We start from the raw sequence: 19,205 nt of genomic DNA on the forward strand, positions 1-19,205 counted from the left end.
AATAAAGATATTTCTTGTTTTAAAAAAAAAGAAAGAAAACAGATGTAGATGCAATGGCAGAGATAAAATGCTAAGCACAGAGCAAAAATTAAACTGATAAATTCAACAGGATTCTGGTTGGTATCCCTAGAGGAAGAAACTCCAAAGGCATGTTAGTGATTGTCCCATTCTGCAGTTCCCTGGTTAGACCACCACTGGGGCTCTGTGTGCAGTTCTGGAATTTGTTTAGAAGAAACAAATTTAGATGTTTCAAAAACAATACACAGAATCACTGCAAACGTGCTGGAAAGGGATAGAGGGGAAGGGTGATGAGGAAAGGGTGGAAGAGCAAGGACCTGTCCCTCTGGAAATGGTGTGGGAAAGGGGAAATATAATATGGTATCCAAAATAACAAACTTAAAAGTAAACTGAGAAGGCAAGATTAATGATGAGATGTGTGGGGGGGAGAAGGTACTGTGAACTTCAAATTAAGGTAACCAACTTGTTTTCAAAAATAAGGAATACTACACTCTAGGAAAAGACAAGTAGAACAGTCTATCTGATTTGGTGGTAAAGAGCAAGACAAGTGACTCCTTCAAAAGGGCATGGGATGGAAGGAAAGTGAGGACAGCTGCTGTAAAGTACTAGTTATGTCACCTGGGCAGACTAAATAAAACATTCATTCTTTTGCTTGCATATGTGTGTGTGTGTGTGTGTGTGTGTGTGTGTTTAAGCATGTAAGCACAAAGTACTGGCTTGGATCACGCAGAAAGCAAATGGATACCAATGGGATTCAAATGGCTACGTAATAAACTCCATACAAACATTAAATAATGGCTACTATTGCTCTTTGGTTCTAAACCCAAACCTCTAAACTGCTTCCAACTTAACATCCTCTCCCCAGACACAGGAACTATCCAGTAAGTTAACCAATGCAAATGTCTTGGTTTTCTTCTATATTCCTCACTAACATTTAAAAATTATACTGAAATGATAAGCAATAAGACTGTGTCCAATAATTTAAGACTTCCTACTCAGTTTCTAATCAACTGACTCTCCAAGTCTGCACTACTACTGCCAAGAATGTTCTAGAATAAGCTGGAATCTGCTCTCCCTATTACTACCCTCAACTCTTTCCAAATCACTAGAGTCAACACAATTTGCAGACTAATTCAACTCTCCCATATGATGATCAGTACCGAAAAAATCCAAATGTCTCCCAGTCACTGCAAATGTCACCCTCCTACCTACTTCCTTTACTTTCATATTGCTCAACTTCAACTACTGCCCCTTAATCAAGAGTAGTGCAACTATCTGGTTATCTCTACATGACCTACACAGTGAAACTGACTGATCTTTTCCTTCAACTGAACCTCCACAAAACAATAGGGAAAAAAATGTTTACAAAAGCTGCCCCTGCAAATTAGAACCCCCCCCAAAAAACAAATCAAATAAGAAACTAATTTCCAACCATTTATGAAACAGCTAACTCATCTAATCATAACCTATTCTACCCCGCACTTCATTACCAAATGCTAAAATTCTCACTCTTCCAACTCACTTCTAAAACAGCAGTCCAATAAATTTTACATTTCTACAACTGTGATACCATAGGATCATAGGATCACACTAGGCCACTGGCCCAGATGCCGTTATAAGCCTAGCCAAGAATTTCGCCCATGTTCCCTCAAAGTCAGCACCTGTTTCCCCTGTCCAGCAGGGACACAGGTGGGATCCCAGGGGTATATTTTCTGTTTCCCATCCAGTTGTCCAGGTTCCTCTTAAAGAGGGCTAGAGAGGTACTCTGCTTGACATGGAGAGGGAGTCTATTCCACAGATGGGGGACACAAATCTATCCCTTCAACAAGTTCTATTAATGTTACAGACCAGGTTAAGGCCTTGCATGTGGGTTGCATGAGTGGAGTTTGTCTTACGGATATGCAGCAACTCCATCAAGGCTGGATCTGAAATGGCCTTGTATGCCAGACTCAGGTCACCTCTGAGCAGTCTGTATGAAACTGAGTAGAGGGACACGGCTTTTAGCCTATCCGTACAGGATAGGTGTTTGAGACACTGGATTTTCCTGGTCAGGAACCCCTGTGGTCTCTTCAACTTCTGCATGTGCTTGGCAAGGTACATGCCGAAGGGGGCACTGTACTCGATAATGGGTCTTATATGGGAGGAGTAACAGAGATGTTATGACCTCCTTGTTCCTGGATGAAATACCCTTATTTATGAGGTGGGCCATGTAGAAAGCCTTCTGTACAACAGAGGCAATGTGTTGGTCACAAGTCAGGTTGCTATCAACCTGGGTGCCCAAGTCCCTCACAACTGATTGGATGCTTAGTATGTTGTTATTAATGTCATAATTAGTGGGGATAACATTTTCCTCAAATGGATAATGATGCATCACTTGACATTCAGTTTGAGGCCATGCTTCTGGCACCAGTCATTAGTTTGGGTAAGGCCTTTTTGGAGGGCATTCACATCACTAGGGGAATTTAAGACAGCACCCAGCTTACAGTCATCTGCAAACGTGGTTAGCCACAGACCACTGGTTTTTGGCTTTCACCTCAGAAAAAGTATATCTCAAACAGTAGAGGCCCCAAGACCGATCCTTGGGGTACAAAGCTTGTTACGGGTCTACTACTAGAGTGGCTTCCCCTACTTTGACTGAGTAGGTTCTATCAGTGAGTCAATCAGCTACCCATCTGGTAACGTACGGGTTTGATGTCTAGCTGGGAGAGTTCATCTATTATGCCCGAGTGGGAAATAGGGTTAAAGGCTTTGGCTAGTTCAAGGTAGGTGGTGTGCACCATCTTCCCCTTATCCATGGCTTTGGTGACTTGTTTCAAAGAAGTCAACCAAGGTTAATGGGCAAAATCTCCCTTTGACAAAACCAAACTGTGTGGGGTCAAGCGACTGGAGGTTGCCAATGTCCTTGTTTATAAGGTCCATGATAATGTGTTTCATAGCCTTGCAGATCAGGCTAGTTACGCTGATGAGCCTATAATTGCCTGGGTCAGTGGCCACTCCACCTTTGTGTAGAGAGATGACAGTGGCTGTCCTCCACTCAGCTGGGATGAAGCCAGTGCTCAAGCCAGAGTTCATGTAGGATACAGCCAGGGATGTTATTGGGTCCCATGGAGACTGTATTTTTTGCCTTTGAGAAGACATTAAGGACCTGCTCTATGGTGATAAGGGGAGGGGGGCAGGTGCTGGGGATGTACTGATTTACTGATGGGAGGACCAGGGGGTGACGTTTTCACTGAACCTGTCTGCCAATAGGTTGGCTATATGCATGGCATTTGTGTATGTGGGGTTACTGACCACCAGTTCAGAGCAGATTTGGGTGTTGCATTTGAAGAAGGCCTTGTGATTGTCCTTAGTGGATGTGGCCAATCTGGACTCGAAGTTAGCCTTACATGATTTCACCAGTGACCTTATTTGCTTGTTCAGACAAAGGAGAGATTGCTTCCAACTTGGCACCTGCTCCTTCTTGGCCCTGGACGGCAATTTATTCCTTTTATTATAGAGTTTGGTTATTGCTGCTGTCCACCACACAGGTTTACTCTTCCTTGAGGAAGATTATTTGGTCCTGTCAGGTATTGCTGAGTCCATACAGCTATGTAGGTGCTCATACAGTTTTCTGGTGTAGGCTTGGACATTAGTGCTAGTTCTACATGAAGGGACGGTGGCTGTGATGGTGCTTATACCTGCTCTAAGGAGACTGTAGTCAGCTTTGGAAAAGTTTTTTTCATTTGACCCACACAAGGAGGGGGGGGGGGCAGGGGAGATGGTGACTTCAAAAGTGACAGCTTTATGGTCAGATCTTATCAAGGAGGATGACACTGTAGGAGTGCTACAGTGGCTACCCATGTTGGTTAGGACCAGGTCCAGGATATTTTCACCTCTCATAGGGTGCATTCAACTAATTATTAGACAGGTACATTTGTAAAGACACCTCATCTTTACACTTTCTTTCACTAATATTACTTAAACATTTATTTGCACATTGTTCTACATTTTCATTCTGGCACACTAAGTGCTTCCTCTGTGTGCACATTGAAATGAAAATGCCTCTACTATTTTGTATATAATACATAACTTTTAGTCATGTACTTACCATAACTTTAGATGTTTGGGATCCATCTTGCCTACATTCAGTACTGATGGGCTCGGAGCCGATCCCTCGGCTCAGACTCGGCACGCTATGCTATAGAGCGAGGCCTCTTATTGGCTGAGTTATTTCTTATCCCAGGATGCACCACCACTAATCCCACAGATCTTGTTTGTCCGCATTCATGCACACGTACACAACTTGTTTATATAACATTGTCAGATGTTTCAAGATGAAACAACAGGATTCGGACCTTCTGATATCCTCTGATCTCCAAGGAAGGGGGAAGGAGGGAGGGTTATTGGGAATGTAGGTGAGATGGATCCCAAACATCTAAAGTTATGGTAAGTACATAACTAAAAGATGTTATGTGATCCTATCTCGCCTACATTCAGTACTGATGGGACAGCGTCCCTAGCACCTAAATCCTGGGTGGCTCATTGGAAAACACTCCTGAGCACTGTGGAACCAAATGAAGCTCGTCCTCTAGATGCCACATCCAATTTGTAGTGGGAAATGAAAGTGTGCGGGGAAGACCATGTAGCCGCAGCACAAATGTCACTAATGGCAAGCTTAGAATGAAATGCTATCGAAGTAGCCATAGCCCTTGTAGAATGAGCTTTGACAGAGGTGGTAAGCTCTTTATTAGAATAAGAATAAGCAGTCCCTGATCCATTTGGCAATAGTGACCTTTGTGACGGCTTTGCCCAATTTATTGTCCGAAAATGATACAAACAACTGATCTGTTTTCCTTGTTTGTTTGGTCCTATCTAAATAAAAACGCAATTGCCTGTGGACATCTAATGTGTGGAATATGAATTCCGCTTTGTTAGAATACTTCGGAAAGAAGACTGGAAGTTCTAATGACTGTTAAAGGCAGAAACTGGAACAAACTTTAGGGACAAATGATGGATTTAGCCTGAGAGATACTCTGTTTTTGTGAAAAACCAAGTACGGAGGTTTTACAGACAAAGCTTGAAGCTCTGAAACCCTTCTGGCAGAAGTAATCGCCACCAGAAAGGCAGTTTTCCACGATAGAAATTTTAAATCACATGTTGCTGCCGGTTCGAAGGGGGAGGAAGTTAAGGCGCGTAACACCACATCGAGATCCCATGGAGGAGCAGGATGAGAAATCGGAGGTCTTAAAAGCGCAGCACCTTTCAAGAAGGTCTTACACAATCTGTTGCTCATTAAAGGTGGGTTTATAGATTCGTGAAAATTGGAAATAGCTGCCAATTGAACCTTGACGGTATAGACTGAAGAGCCTTGACTGAAAAGAGAAGTTAGAAATTTCAGTACTTCTGATACAGGAATAGTGATGGGATCCAGACCCCAGAGTTGAGCCCAAATAGCAAATCTTTTCCATTTGCTAGAATACAATTTCTTTGTAGCAGACTTGTGGGCCGAGGATAAAATGTGTACAACTTCCGGATCCAAGGTATGATTCCTGACTATAGTCGGAAGAGGAGGAGCCAAGCCGTCAATTTTAAGGTGTGTAGGGACTGGTGGAATAGTCCCGACTGATGAACCAATAGGTCTGGGATCTGATCCAGGAACCATGGACCTTCCAGTGCATATTTCCGAAGATAGGGGAACCATACTTGACGAGGCCAGTAAGGAGCAACTAAGATCATTTTGCTCCCCAAGAGAGACGCCTTTTGGATCATCCTGGGAAGGAGAGGAACTGGGGGAAAGGCATAAAGCAAGCCGGTGGGCCACGGACGGGCTAGTACGTCCATAGGGCTCTTCCCCAGAGCCGGGGTGAGGGAGAAGAACTTTTTGCACTTTGCATTCAGTGGAGTCGCGAAGAGGTCGCAACACGGAACTCCCCATTTGCTGAAAATCTGATTTGCAACTGTAATGTTCAGAGACCATTTGTGTGGAGAGAGGATAGTTCTGCTCAGTCTGTCGGCTATCACATTGGACTTGCCCGGGATATGAGTCGCCACTAGAAAGCGTTTGGTCGACACTGCCCATTCCCAAACTCTCATGGCCTCTCTGCAAAGGGGATAGGATCTGGTCCCTCCCTGTTTGTTCAGGTACCAGACCACTGACATGTTGTCGGAGTGAACGGCAATAACGCCCTGAGGGAGGTAATCGTGAAGGGCTTGAAGGGACAGAAGCACCGCCCTCATTTCTAGGATGTTGATATGAAGTAGGGTCTCTTCCGAATGCCATTTGCCTTGGACTGACCTGCCCAGGGAATGCCCCCCCCCACCCCATCTGGGAGGCGTCCGTGGTCAAAGTGGCCACAGGAGGAGGTGGAACAAAGGGTCGTCCCTGATCCAGATTGGAGGGCACCAGCGAAGGTCCCATTTGCAGGTTTCCGTGATCCATATGAGGTGACTGAGAGGGAGTTCCTGAAAGGACCACTGAGTTGAAAGAAGCCACTGGAGAATTCTCATGTGCAACCTTGTTAGGGGAACTAGAAGAACCGTGGCGGACATGGGTCCCAATAGCTGCAGGACCATTCTGGCTGGGGCTTTGGATCTGGGAAGTAAGGCTCGAACTTGAGCCTGTATGGTTTGTATCCTGTCTGTAGGTAGATAGACCCGCATTCGGTTTGAGTCTATCTCTACTCCGATGAATCTTAAGCGTTGAGATGGCAGCAACACAGACTTTGGCCAATTGAAGGTGATTCCAAGGGAATTGCCCAGTGATATCGTGGCTTGTAGGCTCCGCAATAGTAGATGCTTGGAGGTGGCAGTTAGGAGCCAGTCGTCTAGATACGGAAACACCTGGAATCCTAGACTTTTCAGGTGAGCAGTCACGACCGCCAAACATTTGGTGAACACCCTGGGGGCTGTGGTGAGACCAAAGGGCAGCGCCATGAACTGAAAATGACTGCCTCCTAGGCTGAAGTGCAGATGTCTCCTGGACGCTTGATGTACCATGATATGGTAATAAGCGTCCTTGAGATCTATGGAGCACATCCAAACACCTTTCTCCAGCAATGGGAGAATGGTTTGTAGGGTGACCATTCGGAACTTGGACTTTTTGACTGAACGGTTTAGAATGCTGAGATCCAAAATGGGCCTCAAGTCCCCGGTCTTTTTTGGCACCAAAAAGAATCCTGAGTAAGTCCCTAATCCGATCTGGTCTGCGGGGACCGGTTGGATGACTCCTTTTTGCAGCAGCTTTGAAACTTCTGAGGCTGCAGTTTCCCGTTGACTGGGTGACGGGTCCGGGATTTTTTTGGACTGAGGTGGAGAGTGAGAAAAAGGGATGGCGTAACCTCCGGCGATAATTCGAAGCACCCATCGGTCCTGAGTGATACCTTCCCAGGCTTTTAGGTGCCTCGAAAAACGACCCCCGACTGGCTCCGGAGCTGCACAGTCGGGCAATCCCTCAGGGACTGTGAAAGGCTGAAGAGCCACGAAAGGACTCGCGGTCTCCAGTGTTGCGAGGGCCTCTGCCGCCTCTGGGATGGCATCTTCCAGAAGAATTTCCCCCTCCCCTACCTCTAGAAGGGGGATCGGCCTGCTGTGAGGGGTAAGACTTCTGAGATCTACAGAACCACATTTTCCCTCCTCTTTTAGCCTTGGGGTAAGGCCGAAAGGGAGTGGAAAATTGTGCCCCTACGGCAGTCAAAGTCTTACCTTCTTGCTCGCAGCGGGTCAGTGTGTCCTTTACCTTGGGTCCAAACAAGGAGGACCCATCAAAGGGGGCGTCGGCAAAGGAAGACTTAAAGGCCTCCGCAAAATGACACAGGCGGAGCCAGGCTTGTCTCCGTAGAGCAATGCCGCATAAGAAATGAGCCTCATGGACGAGTTTGATATGGACGACAGCGTAGCCAGCTGAGAGCCAACCGTCTGGGCCAGCTCCTCAGGCAGGTTACCCAAGAGGGTATCGGAAAGTTCTTTAATCAGATCCCTCTGAAATCTGGTAAAGTGCGTGAGATAGTTCAAGGACCTTAATGTAAAGGCCGCTGAACTTAGGGTGCGCTTACCGTACCGATCGATCCATGCTCCTAGACTCCTTATTAGGAGGATGGACGGACGTCGAAGCCTCTGCTACATCTTGCTGGGTAGCAGATGCCACCACCAAAGCATCTACAGCCACACCTTTCGTCAGAAACTCTTTTTCCGGGGGTGCTGACAGGAACTTATTAGGACGAGCAGGCACCGGTTCCACAGAGTCTGGGTGTTCCCACGCCCTTCGACAGATCAAATCCAAGAGCTCGAAGGGCGGAGACACCCAGGAGGCGGAGGGCTGAGCCCCGAAGGCCTTAAGGAACACCGACTCATCAGCAGAAGGGGGTTTGGATTGCCAGCCGCCTCGTTGTTTAAGGGCTTCCAGGATGTCTGCAAAGGAGACATCATCTGAGGACGACTTAGGGACCCTCTGCATCATCGAGATCAGTGTCTGATGTAAGAGACTCATCAGGGGAGTCAACGTGCTTCCTCTTGCACGATCTTTTCCTGGGGGGTTCCTCCGAAGAAGCTTCAGAGGGACCTCCAGGAGGGGGGAAACCCCAGTGGGGGTAAACTCAGGCCCGGGCTCTGCTGTCTAAGGACAGGGGGACTGCCAAAGACCCAGTCTCAGTATGCAGGGAAGGAGCTGGGGAGACCGTGGAGGTAGCCAAAGAAGATTTGGCTAACGCACTCCTCATGGCCCTGAAGGCGGGACCACCAGAATCCTGGGAAGGTCCCACCTCCATGGCCACAACGGTAGACGGCACCCCCGCAGCCGACGCACCGAGAGGAAGGCTTGGGACCGAAAACATCAGTCCCGAAGCGTCCCCCCCGGGGCCGACAGAAGAAGTCTGCGTACTGAACTCCGACTCAAGAGCCGGAGTTGGAGTAAGGGTCGGGCCCGACCCGAAAACCTCCATTGGCTCCACCAGCACCGGCTCCAATGGTGCCGAGGCTGTTGGAGGAGGAACCATAATAGCAGGGTGGACCATCGGCTCCGAAGCCGACTGGGCTGGAGCCGAAACTTTTAGTTATGTACTCACCATAACTTCAGATGTTTGGGATCCATCTCGCCTACATTCTGAATGATGGGTTCGGAGCCGATCCCTCGGCTCCGACTCGGCACGCTTATGCCAAAGAGCGAAGTCTCTTATTGGCTGAGCTTACTATATCCCAGGATGCACCACCATCAGTCCCCCAGATCTAGTTTGTCCGCATACATGCACACATGCATACCCTGCTTATATAACATCGTCAGATGAAACAAGATAAAAACAGTGGAGCTCAAAACCGTTCTATCTCTTCTGATCTGCAAGGCAGGGGGAAGGAGGGTGGGTATCAGGAATGTAGGCGAGATGGATCCCAAACATCTGAAGTTATGGTGAGTACATAACTAAAAGATGTTATGTGATCCTATCTCGCCTACATTCTGAATGATGGGACAGCCCCTAGCACCTGAATCCTGGGTGGCTCACTGGAAAACACTCCTGAGTACCGTGGAACCAAATGAAGCTCGTCCTTTAGATGCCACATCCAATTTGTAGTGGGAAATGAAAGTGTGCGGTTGGACCAAGTAGCCGCAGCACAAATTTCGAAATAGCGAGCTTGGAATGAAAAGCTATAGAAGTAGCCATAGCTCTGGTAGAATGAGCTTTGATAGATGATGCAAGTTGCTTATTTGAAGAAGAATAGGCCTGAGTTATGCAATCTCTGATCCATTTTGAGATTGTAGCTTTTGTGATGGTTTGGCCCAATTTATTATCTGAGAAGGACACAAACAACTGGTCTGACTTACGAAGTTGCTGAGTCCTGTCTAAATAGAAGCGTAATTGCCTGTGAACATCCAATTTATGGAGAGTGTATTCTGCTTCATTAGAGAATTTTGGAAAGAAAACTGGTAGTTCTAGAGATTGTTGAAGACAGAAACTAGAGCAGACCTTTGGGACAAAGGATGGATTAGGCCTAAGAGATACTCTATCTTTGTGGAAAATCAGATATGGTGGTTTAATAGACAGGGCTTGAAGCTCTGAGACTCTTCTTGCCGAAGTAATAGCCACTAAGAATGCCGTTTTCCATGACAGATATTTCAATTCGCATGTAGCAGCCGGTTCAAAAGGGGGAGATGTTAATGCGCGAAGCACTAAATCAAGATCCCACGGAGGTGCAGGATGAAAACTGGTGGTCTTAACAGACTCGCACCTTTAATGAATGTTTTACATAGCCTGCTGCTCATCAAAGGAGGATCCGTGGATTCATGGAATTTAGAGATAGCAGCTAGTTGAACTTTAATAGTTGAGACAGAAGATCCCTGATTAAATAGGGATGTTAAGAATTTCAAAACCTCTGGGACAGGAGCAGTGATAGGGTCTAAGCCCTTGAGTTGAGCCCAGATAGCAAACCTCTTCCACTTACTGAGGTACAATTTGTTAGTGGTGGGTTTGTGGGTCAAGACAAAATGTGAACAACTTCCGGTCTAGCGTGTGACTTCTAACTAAGGTCGGAAGTGGAGGAGCCAAGCTGTCAATTTCAGAGATTGAAGGGACTGATGCCAATGTCCCGACTGATGGATTAGCAAATCCGGGATCAGGTCTAAGGTCCACGGATCGTCCACTGCATGCTTTTTCAGGTAAGGAAACCATATCTGACGAGGCCAGTATGGGGCAATCAGAATCATTGAAGACCTTAGCTGAGAAGCTTTTGAATGACTTTGGGAAGGAGTGGAATTGGAGGAAAGCATAAAGCAACCCTGTTGGCCAGGGTTGTGCTAGAGCATCCATGGCCGGTACTTCCTGATGAGGAATCAAGGAGAAGAACCTTTGGCACTTGGTGTTTTGTGGAGTCGCAAATAGGTCGCAGCACGGCGTTCCCACCTCTTGAAAACCTGGGCTGCTACTGTGCGGTTTAGAGACCATTCGTGAGGAGAGAGAATTGTCCTGCTTAATTTGTCCGCCAACACATTTGACTTTCCGGGATGTGGGTCGCTACCAAGAAGCGGTTGGTAGCTACAGCCCATTCCCACACTCTCATGGCCTCTCTGCAAAGGGGATACGATCTGGTCCCTCCTTGTTTGTTCAGGTACCAAACCACCGACATGTTGTCTGTGTGGATGGCGATAATGCCCTGAGGAAGGAACTTGTGTAAGGCCTGTAGGGATAGAAGTACAGCCCTCATCTCCAACACGTTGATGTGGAGAAGAGCTTCGTCCGGAAGCCAGGAGCCCTGAACTAGCCTGCCCAGACAATGCCCCCACCCTATCTGGGAGGCATCTGTCGTCAGGGTAACCACTGGAGGGGGGAGAACAAAGGGTTTTCCCTGATCCAAGTTGGATGTCTGAAGCCACCAGCGCAGGTCCCTTTGCATAATTCCGTAATCATGATGTGATGATTGAGGGAAGATCTTGAAAGGACCATTGAGTTGATAAGAGCCACTGAAGAATCCTCATGTGTAACCTTGCTAGAGGAACTAAAAGTACCGTGGCAGACATTGAGCCTAGAACCTGTAGGACCATCCTGGCTGGGGCTTTGGATCTCAAGATCAGAGCTTGAACTTGGCCCTGTAAGGTTCGGATCCTTTCGGCAGGAAGAAAGACACGCATCAATCTTGAGTCTATCTCTGCTCCTATAAACTTTATGCGCTGAGAGGGCAGCAAGACAGACTTTGACCAATTGAATGTAATCCCCAGGAAACACCCAGGAGATGGTGGCTTTGAGGTTGTCCATAAGTAGATGCCTGGTGGTGGCAGTCAGGAGCCAGTCGTCGAGATAGGGAAACACTTGGAATCCAAGGCTCCTCAGGTGAGCCGTCACTACTGCCAAACACTTGGTGAACACCCTGGGGCTGTGGTGAGACCAAAGGGCAGAGCACAAAATTGGTAATGACTGGCTCCCAGGCTGAAGCGCAGATACCTTCTGGACGCCTGATGTATCGGTATGTGATAATAGGCGCCCTTGAGGTCTATGGAGCACATCCAAACATCCTTCTCCAACAACGGGAGAATGGATTGCAACGTGACCATTCGAATTTGGATTTGAACGGATAGGTTCAGTCTGCTGAGATCCAATATTGGTCTCAGGTCCCCTGTCTTTTGGCACTAAAAGAACCTGGAGTAATTTCCTGATCCGATTTGGTCTGTGGGGACCGTTGGATGACTCCTTTTCTAGCAGCTTTGAAGCTTCTGCGGCTGCTATTTCCCTTTGACTGGGTGGTGGGTCCGGGATTCTCTTGGACGGAGGGGGTGAGTATTTGAATGGGATGGTGTAACCTCCGGCAATTATCCGAAGCACCCATCTGTCCTGAGTGATTGACTCCCAGGCTTTTAGGTGCTTGGCAACGACACCCGACTGGCTCGAGCAGCACAGCCGGGCAATCCCTCATGTCGTGTGGGAGGCTGAAGAGCCACGAAAGGACTCGCGGTCTCCAGAATTGCGGGCCCTCTGCCGCCTCTGGGACGGCGTCTCCTGAAAAATTTCCCGCCTCTGCCTCTGGACGGGAATCTTCCTGCTGTTGGGAGAAAACTTGCGAGATTTTCGAACCACATTTTCCCTCCTTTGGCCTTGGGGTAAGGCCGAAGGGAGTGGAATAACGGGCCCCTACAGCAGATAACGTTTTCCCTCTTGCTCACAGCGGTAAGGGTGTCTTTCACCTTGGGTCCAAACAATGAGGACCCATCAAAGGGAGCGTCCGAAGGAAGACTTGAAGGCCTCCGCAAACTGACACAAGCGGAGCCAGGCCTGTTCACGAGAGCCACGCCTGTGCCTGCCGCTTACTCCGCCCCTTCGGCCGCATAGGATATGAGCCTCATGGACGAGTTAGCAATTGACGTAAGGATAGCCAACTGAGAGCTAACGGACTGGGCTAGCTGTTCAGGTAGGTTACCCGAGAGGAGTCTGACAACTCCTTGACCAGATCCCTCTGAAGCCTGGTAAAATGTGCCAAATAATTCAGAGACCTTAAGGTAAAGGCCGCTGAAGTCAGGGTGCGCTTCCCGTACCTATCCATACTCCTAGACTCCTTATTAGGAGGATGGATGGACGTTGAAGCCTCTGCCACGCCCTGCTGTGTAGCAGATGCCACCACCATGGCATCTACAGCCACGCCTTTAGTAAGGAACTCCTTCTCGGGGAGCAGATAAGAATTTGTTTGGACGAGAAGGGACTGGTTCCACAGTATCCGGTGTTCCCGCCTTCGACAAACTAAATCCAGAAGCTCGTCGAAGGGCGGAGATACCCAGGAGGCGGAGGGCTGAGCCCCAAAGGCCTTGAGGAGCACTGATTCGTCCGCAGAGAGGGTTTGGACATCCAGCCGCCTCGTTGTTTGAGGATCTCTAAGATGTCTGCAAAGGAGACATCATCCGAGGACGACTTAGGGGACCCCTCTGCATCATCCATATCCGTGTCCGATGTGATAGACTCGGGGAGTCCACGTGCTTCCTCTTGCACGATCTCTTCCTTGGGGGTTCCTCTGGAGATGACTCAAGAACCCTCAGGAAGAGGGGAACCCCACTGGGGGTAACCTCAGGCCTCGGGGCTCCGCTGGCTACGGACAGGGGAACTGCCAAAGACCAGTCTCCACGCCCAGGGAAGGTGCTGGTAAAACCGGAGAGATGGCCAAGAGGATTTGGCCAAGGCACTCCTCATGGCTCTGAAAGCCGGACCTCCAGAATCCTGGGAGCGTCCAGTCTCCGGGGCCATGATAGTAGACGGAAGTCCCGCAGCCAAGCACCGAGAGGGAGGCTCGAACCGAAAGCATCGGTCCCAAACATCACCCTCGGGTCCAGCCGAAGAAGTCCGCGTACCAAACTCGGACCCGAGGGCCCGGGTTGGAGTAAGGGTCGGAGCCGACCCTGAGATCTCCACCGGCTCCAAGAGCACCTGCTCCGACGGAGCCGAAGCAGTCGGAGGAGGAATAACAATGGGGTGGGTCATGGCCATCGGCTCCGAAGCCAACTGGGTCGGAGCCGAAACAAATTTTTGGAAGACTGGGGACTGGAAAAGTCTTTGGAGCACCCTGTCTATATCAGAATCCGACATTCTCGAAGACCGAGAGGAAACAGAACGGGTTCGAGAAGACCTCTCCCTCGGCCCCAAGGGACTAGGGGACCGGCTCCGAGGCGACTCTATGAGAATCGGCGCCGAGGAAACACACACACCAGATTCCATCGGTGCCGAGGTAGACTTCGGCGCCGAGGAGGACAGACGCTGCATGACTCCTGCAAGTGCTTTGCCCCTAAACAATAAACACAAAGTAGATGGTCATCAGTAACAGACATCTTAAAAGCACATTTAGTACATTTTTTAAAGCCCGAAGGCCTAGGGGCTTGAGACATGATGTCAAACAATTTCTGACAGGAAATTTCACAACTGTAGAATCGCTATGACAAAAAACCGAAGGCTTACAGAAACAGTGTAAAAACACAACCTTAGGTGTAATAACCGGGAACTTTAACACACTAAAAAGTTCAGTTATACAGTTTGACCGAAAAGGCCCTGGATTGAAAGGGGGCCGAAACAAACTCTACCCAATCACACACAATAAATTCCACTACTCAATCGTACACAACAGGCAGCTATAGGCAGCAATAGCCGTTAAAACGGCTTTTGTGAAATACAAGCACAAAAACTGACAGAAAAAGTAGTTAATAAAAGCTACTCAGCCCAGCCAGCTCGAGACCACGTCCTTGCAGTTAAGCGGCAAACGAGATCTGGGGGACTGATGGTGGTGCATCCTGGGATATAGTAAGCTCAGCCAATAAGAGACTTCGCTCTTTGGCATAAGCGTGCCGAGTCGGAGCCGAGGGATCGGCTCCGAACCCATCATTCAGAATGTAGGCGAGATAGGATCACATAACATCTAATTTTTTGAAACACCGGAGACTGGAAAAGTCTTAGGAGCACCCTGTCGATGTCCGAATCAGACATCTTGGAAGATCTAGATGACACCGATCGGGTCCGAACCGATTTCTCCATCGGCTCCATAGGACTAGGGGACCGGCTCCGAATGGATTCGACCACTATCGGTTCCGAGGGAGATCTCAAAACAATTTCCCTCGGTGCCGAGGAGGGCTTCGGCGCTGAAGGGGAAGAGTCTGAGCCGGCAACCCTCATCGGCTCCAAGATCAGTGGAGCCGATGAAGGTGACCCGCCTCTCGATGCCCCAGTCCAGACCAGAGGGGTCGAGACTGGAGGCATCGAGGCAGACCTTTCCGCCCTCGGCTCCGAAGTCCGTGGAGCCGATGGAGAAGCCTGCCTAGGTTTCTTGGCAGTCGGTTCCGACAGACTGGTCGGAGCCGACGCTTTTTTCTTCTTCGTAGGAGAGGAAGAGGAAGATAAGGCCTCCTCGAAGGAGGGCTTAATCAGACCTTTTAATATTATTTTATTTTTCCTCTCCTGGAGGACTCTAGAAGAGAAGGCGTGACACACGCTACAGGACTCTTGTAGGTGCTTGGCCTAACATAAACGACGAGGAGTGGTCGTCCGTTATGGACATTTTGTAACCACACCTCGCGCACTTTTTAAACCCAGAGGGTCTATGTTCCTTAGACATGCTGACTAACACTAAGAAACAAGATTTACCACAAAGAAAGTGAAACTAAGAAAGTTTAAGTTTTTTTTTTTTTTTTTTTTTTTAGAGACAAAACACAATACACAAACTAGTACCACAAACACTGAAAATGAGGGTCAAGGCCCTCTAACTTAAGCAGGTACTTGACCTCCTGGAAACACAAAAATGCTAGATAGGAATAGGGGAAGGCCCCTCTAACTTAAACGGGAAACCTTCCCTAAACAAAAAACACAATCTTTCTCAACAGATTTTTTCCAAATACACTCATACAACAACAATAGCTGTTAAAACAGCTTTTGGGTTCAAAATAGCAAAATTCCTGACAGGAAAACTTTGAATAAAACAGTACTTAGCCCAGCCAAGTTGAGACCACGTCCTAGCTTGTAAGCGGCAAACGAGATCTGGGGGATTAGTGGTGGTGCATCCTGGGATAAGAAATAGCTCAGCCAATAAGAGGCCTCGCTCTATAGCATAGCGTGCCGAGTCGGAGCCGAGGGATCGGCTCCGAGCCCATCAGTACTGAATGCAGGCGAGATAGGATCACATAACATCGTTTATTTAAACTATTGCTGCATGTCTCTGTGTACCAATGCAATGGAAGCTATTACTTGTATTATACATTTTTGACTAATAACTAGTAATCGTTTGGTATTCTCTTTACCTTCACTGCTCCCATCTTATATTTGAAAAGGCTTCCAAGACCAGAGCACTCACATGGTTAACTAAATCAAATCAATCAATCAAAAAAGAAATAAAACTCAAATTACACTTAAAGATTTCAAAGACCATCTCTTTCAGTATGCTATTATGTATTGTTTTGTTTCAATGTTATACCAGGGTTTTGAGTTGTATTGCGTTAGTTTTATCCCGTGAACTTTTTTGTGCATGTCTGCACGTTTGTAGTGAAGGGGTCGTTAATAATTTATGCGTGGGTTTCCTTTGTTTTCTCAGACTACACTATTATGTTTGGATTGTCTTGTGTAAGTAAATCCTGTATACTATAAAGTGATAATAATTAAGATGAGGGGAAGTTTGTGAAGACGTACAACTTACAAGTGGGTAGGGTACCACAACACTGGTATGTTTCTGGGTATTTTTGCAGAAATCTTGATTCGGCTCTCAGTATTTATGAAAACCAACTTCCAGCAACCTTTCAACATATTGAAATTCTGAATTTCCTCTTCCAGTCTTTTTTTGGAATTCCAATACAAACTGAACAAGGAGTAGGCAGCAGATGTCAAAATGTTGATTAAAAGTACTCAGTATCACAAGAAAAAATAGAAACTGAGTTATTTTACACTCCATTTAATAAGTACAAAATACACCAAAATGTTCACAGAAATCAAGTATTCCATTTCACAAGACATTAGTTTTAAAAGGCAAAGAGATGTACATACAATTGTGAACTGAGAATTGTTATTATAAAGCCTTAAGACTACACTAGCAATTCCCAAATGATTAAAGTTGTTAGTGTCTTCCTAAATAACGAGTTGGTGGTCAAGTTCATACATCCTTAACTCCTACTCAAAGAAGGTTTCAAATTCAACCACATCCAATTACATTTCAAGAGAAGGCTTGCAAGCCTGACAGACGGCCTAGAAAGAAATATATTCCATAATTCCACATTTATTTCAACAGCACTGCTTTCGTAAGCTAACTTTTAAACCAAGGCAGAGACATTTAAAATGTAGTGAGACTTCACACATAAACAACAATGAAACTAAACAAATCACTGTCACTGATCACATTGTAGCAACCAACACAGGTTATTAGTAAAGGATATACAAACAGTTAGTGGCTAGTATAAAGTATTCATGCTAAAGCTGCAAAGCTTCATACTCTTTGGATGGTTTTGGAGCACATGTGCTTTGCACTAATGAGGTTCTACTGCCTCTAGTATAAGTCTGTTAACAGGACTCAGTGATGAAAAGCAGCTCCTGGATGTTAATACTGTTTTCAAGAAAAGATTCCAAAGCTTTTTCAACTCTTGCAGCACACCAGAGAACATTCACAAATCAAATCAATTTTTATTAGCTTGTCAGATGGAAAGCAATGTTTCAGTGGGACACCAATGTCACAAGCAAATGCATGTTCCAAGACATTAGCCTCAAAGGCTAGTAAAGACCGTTGCTGGCTAGGAACCCCAAAGATAATGACAAAAGGACAGGCAGGGTTGGTAGCTGGTGTGTTTCACTTACAGACAGCAAAAAAAAAAAAAAATAAATAAGCATAGCCAATCCTTATTTCTTTGGTACATGAAAAAATATTATTTATTATCCTGCAACACAGAATACTGCTAGCAAAATGTATTTTTACATCAGTAAGGCATGTTTGGCATTAGGTAAATGTTTACAGGCCCTGACCAAAGTCTTAAATGCAGCAATTTATATGGCACTGTACACTTCCACAAATTAAGATGGAGTGTGGAAACACATACAAAGTAAACTACACTGACTGCATCATGCACAGCAGTTAACCCTTCCCTTACAAATCATCAACACAATTCATCAGCATCAGATAATGAAGTAAATAATCAGGAAGAAGTTGCCTAGGATAATAATGTGAAATGTGACTTACGCCAGAGTTACTAGTTCAAATATGAAATCTGCTGGGGGCATGCATGTTTATATAGCGAGTGGGAGGGAAAGAAGAGTTTAAAAAAAAAAGTGAAGCACAATGTTAAGCAGTGCAGAGTCAGGCGCAGACTGTACAAGTAAGCAAAAGGAACACAGAGGATATTTTGCGTGTGTGTGTGTGTGTGTGTGTGTGTGTGTGTGTGTGTGCGTGCGTGCGTGCGTGTGCTGGTTTGTGTGAGTGCATGTCTGTGTAAGAGAGAGAGTGGAAAGAACTATAATAGAGAAACAACAGGCATTGGTGTCACGATCTTTTTGGGCAAGTCATTTTATATTCATTCTAATATACTATTCAGTTTCCACATCTTCACACCACAAAATGCACAAGAAATATTATGTAAATCAATAAAAAGACTGCAGACAAAACCAAAGTTATGTTTATTGTTACAAAAATATTAGAAATACATCTGTTAGTATGTCAGGGGAGACCACAGCAATCTGTCAATACTGCAGTATACCTGAGGTAAGTACAAGAAGGTTCAAAATAGGAAAGGCGAAAGGCTGTCGTATGGATCAGAGCGCTGCAGAGAAGAAAAATACATCAGGAAAGGCTTTCAGCTGCTTCAGAAAGAAAACACATGAAAGGAATCCACTACTGAATGCCATATATATTATGACAATCATTTTACAATTATTTAAAAACACAAAAAAAGGAATACAATTCCAAAGAGTAGTAACACATTTTAGATAAGGACAAAATATTCAGTGACAGAACAGGAAATGTTAAAAACTTGATGGTACAGATGTAAATGTCAGAAAACAGCTAACAAATTTAAGTACTCTACCACCATCAGAAACTAAAATTCAGAGAAATCTGAAAAGTCTTTTACTTAATTCACAGATAAAATAGTAAATGTAAAGTTTATATAACAAAATCCAAGACTCCTATGTGGGTGGCTGAGTGATGCCAGTCTGTCCTTTTATTTATTTTTTTCCACTTTGGGATTTAAACTCATCATTCTAAAAAGAAATTCGGAGTGATGAAACTGAATTCTCACC

At 46.2% G+C, this 19,205-nt stretch overlaps 1 protein-coding gene across 3 annotated transcripts in view; it reads right to left on the reverse strand.

Moving 5' to 3' along the window:
• The window catches only part of LRP4 (LDL receptor related protein 4), a 2,374,694-nt gene that overhangs the window by 13,147 nt on the left and 2,342,342 nt on the right, over positions 1 to 19,205 (reverse strand). The window contains exon 38 of one of the 3 annotated variants that reach the window (XM_044082534.1): positions 18,665 to 18,727. The exons of the other annotated variants lie outside the window; for them this stretch is intronic. Within the exon in view, the coding sequence (XP_043938469.1) occupies positions 18,686 to 18,727 (42 nt within the window). The 3' untranslated portion in view covers positions 18,665 to 18,685. The remainder of the gene's footprint in view (positions 1 to 18,664; positions 18,728 to 19,205) is intronic. 3 annotated transcript variants of the gene reach the window in all.

This window comes from Protopterus annectens, chromosome 9.part0 (assembly GCF_019279795.1).
Source record: "Protopterus annectens isolate FY-2018-M chromosome 9.part0, PAN1.0, whole genome shotgun sequence".
NCBI classification, from domain to species: domain Eukaryota; kingdom Metazoa; phylum Chordata; order Ceratodontiformes; family Protopteridae; genus Protopterus; species Protopterus annectens.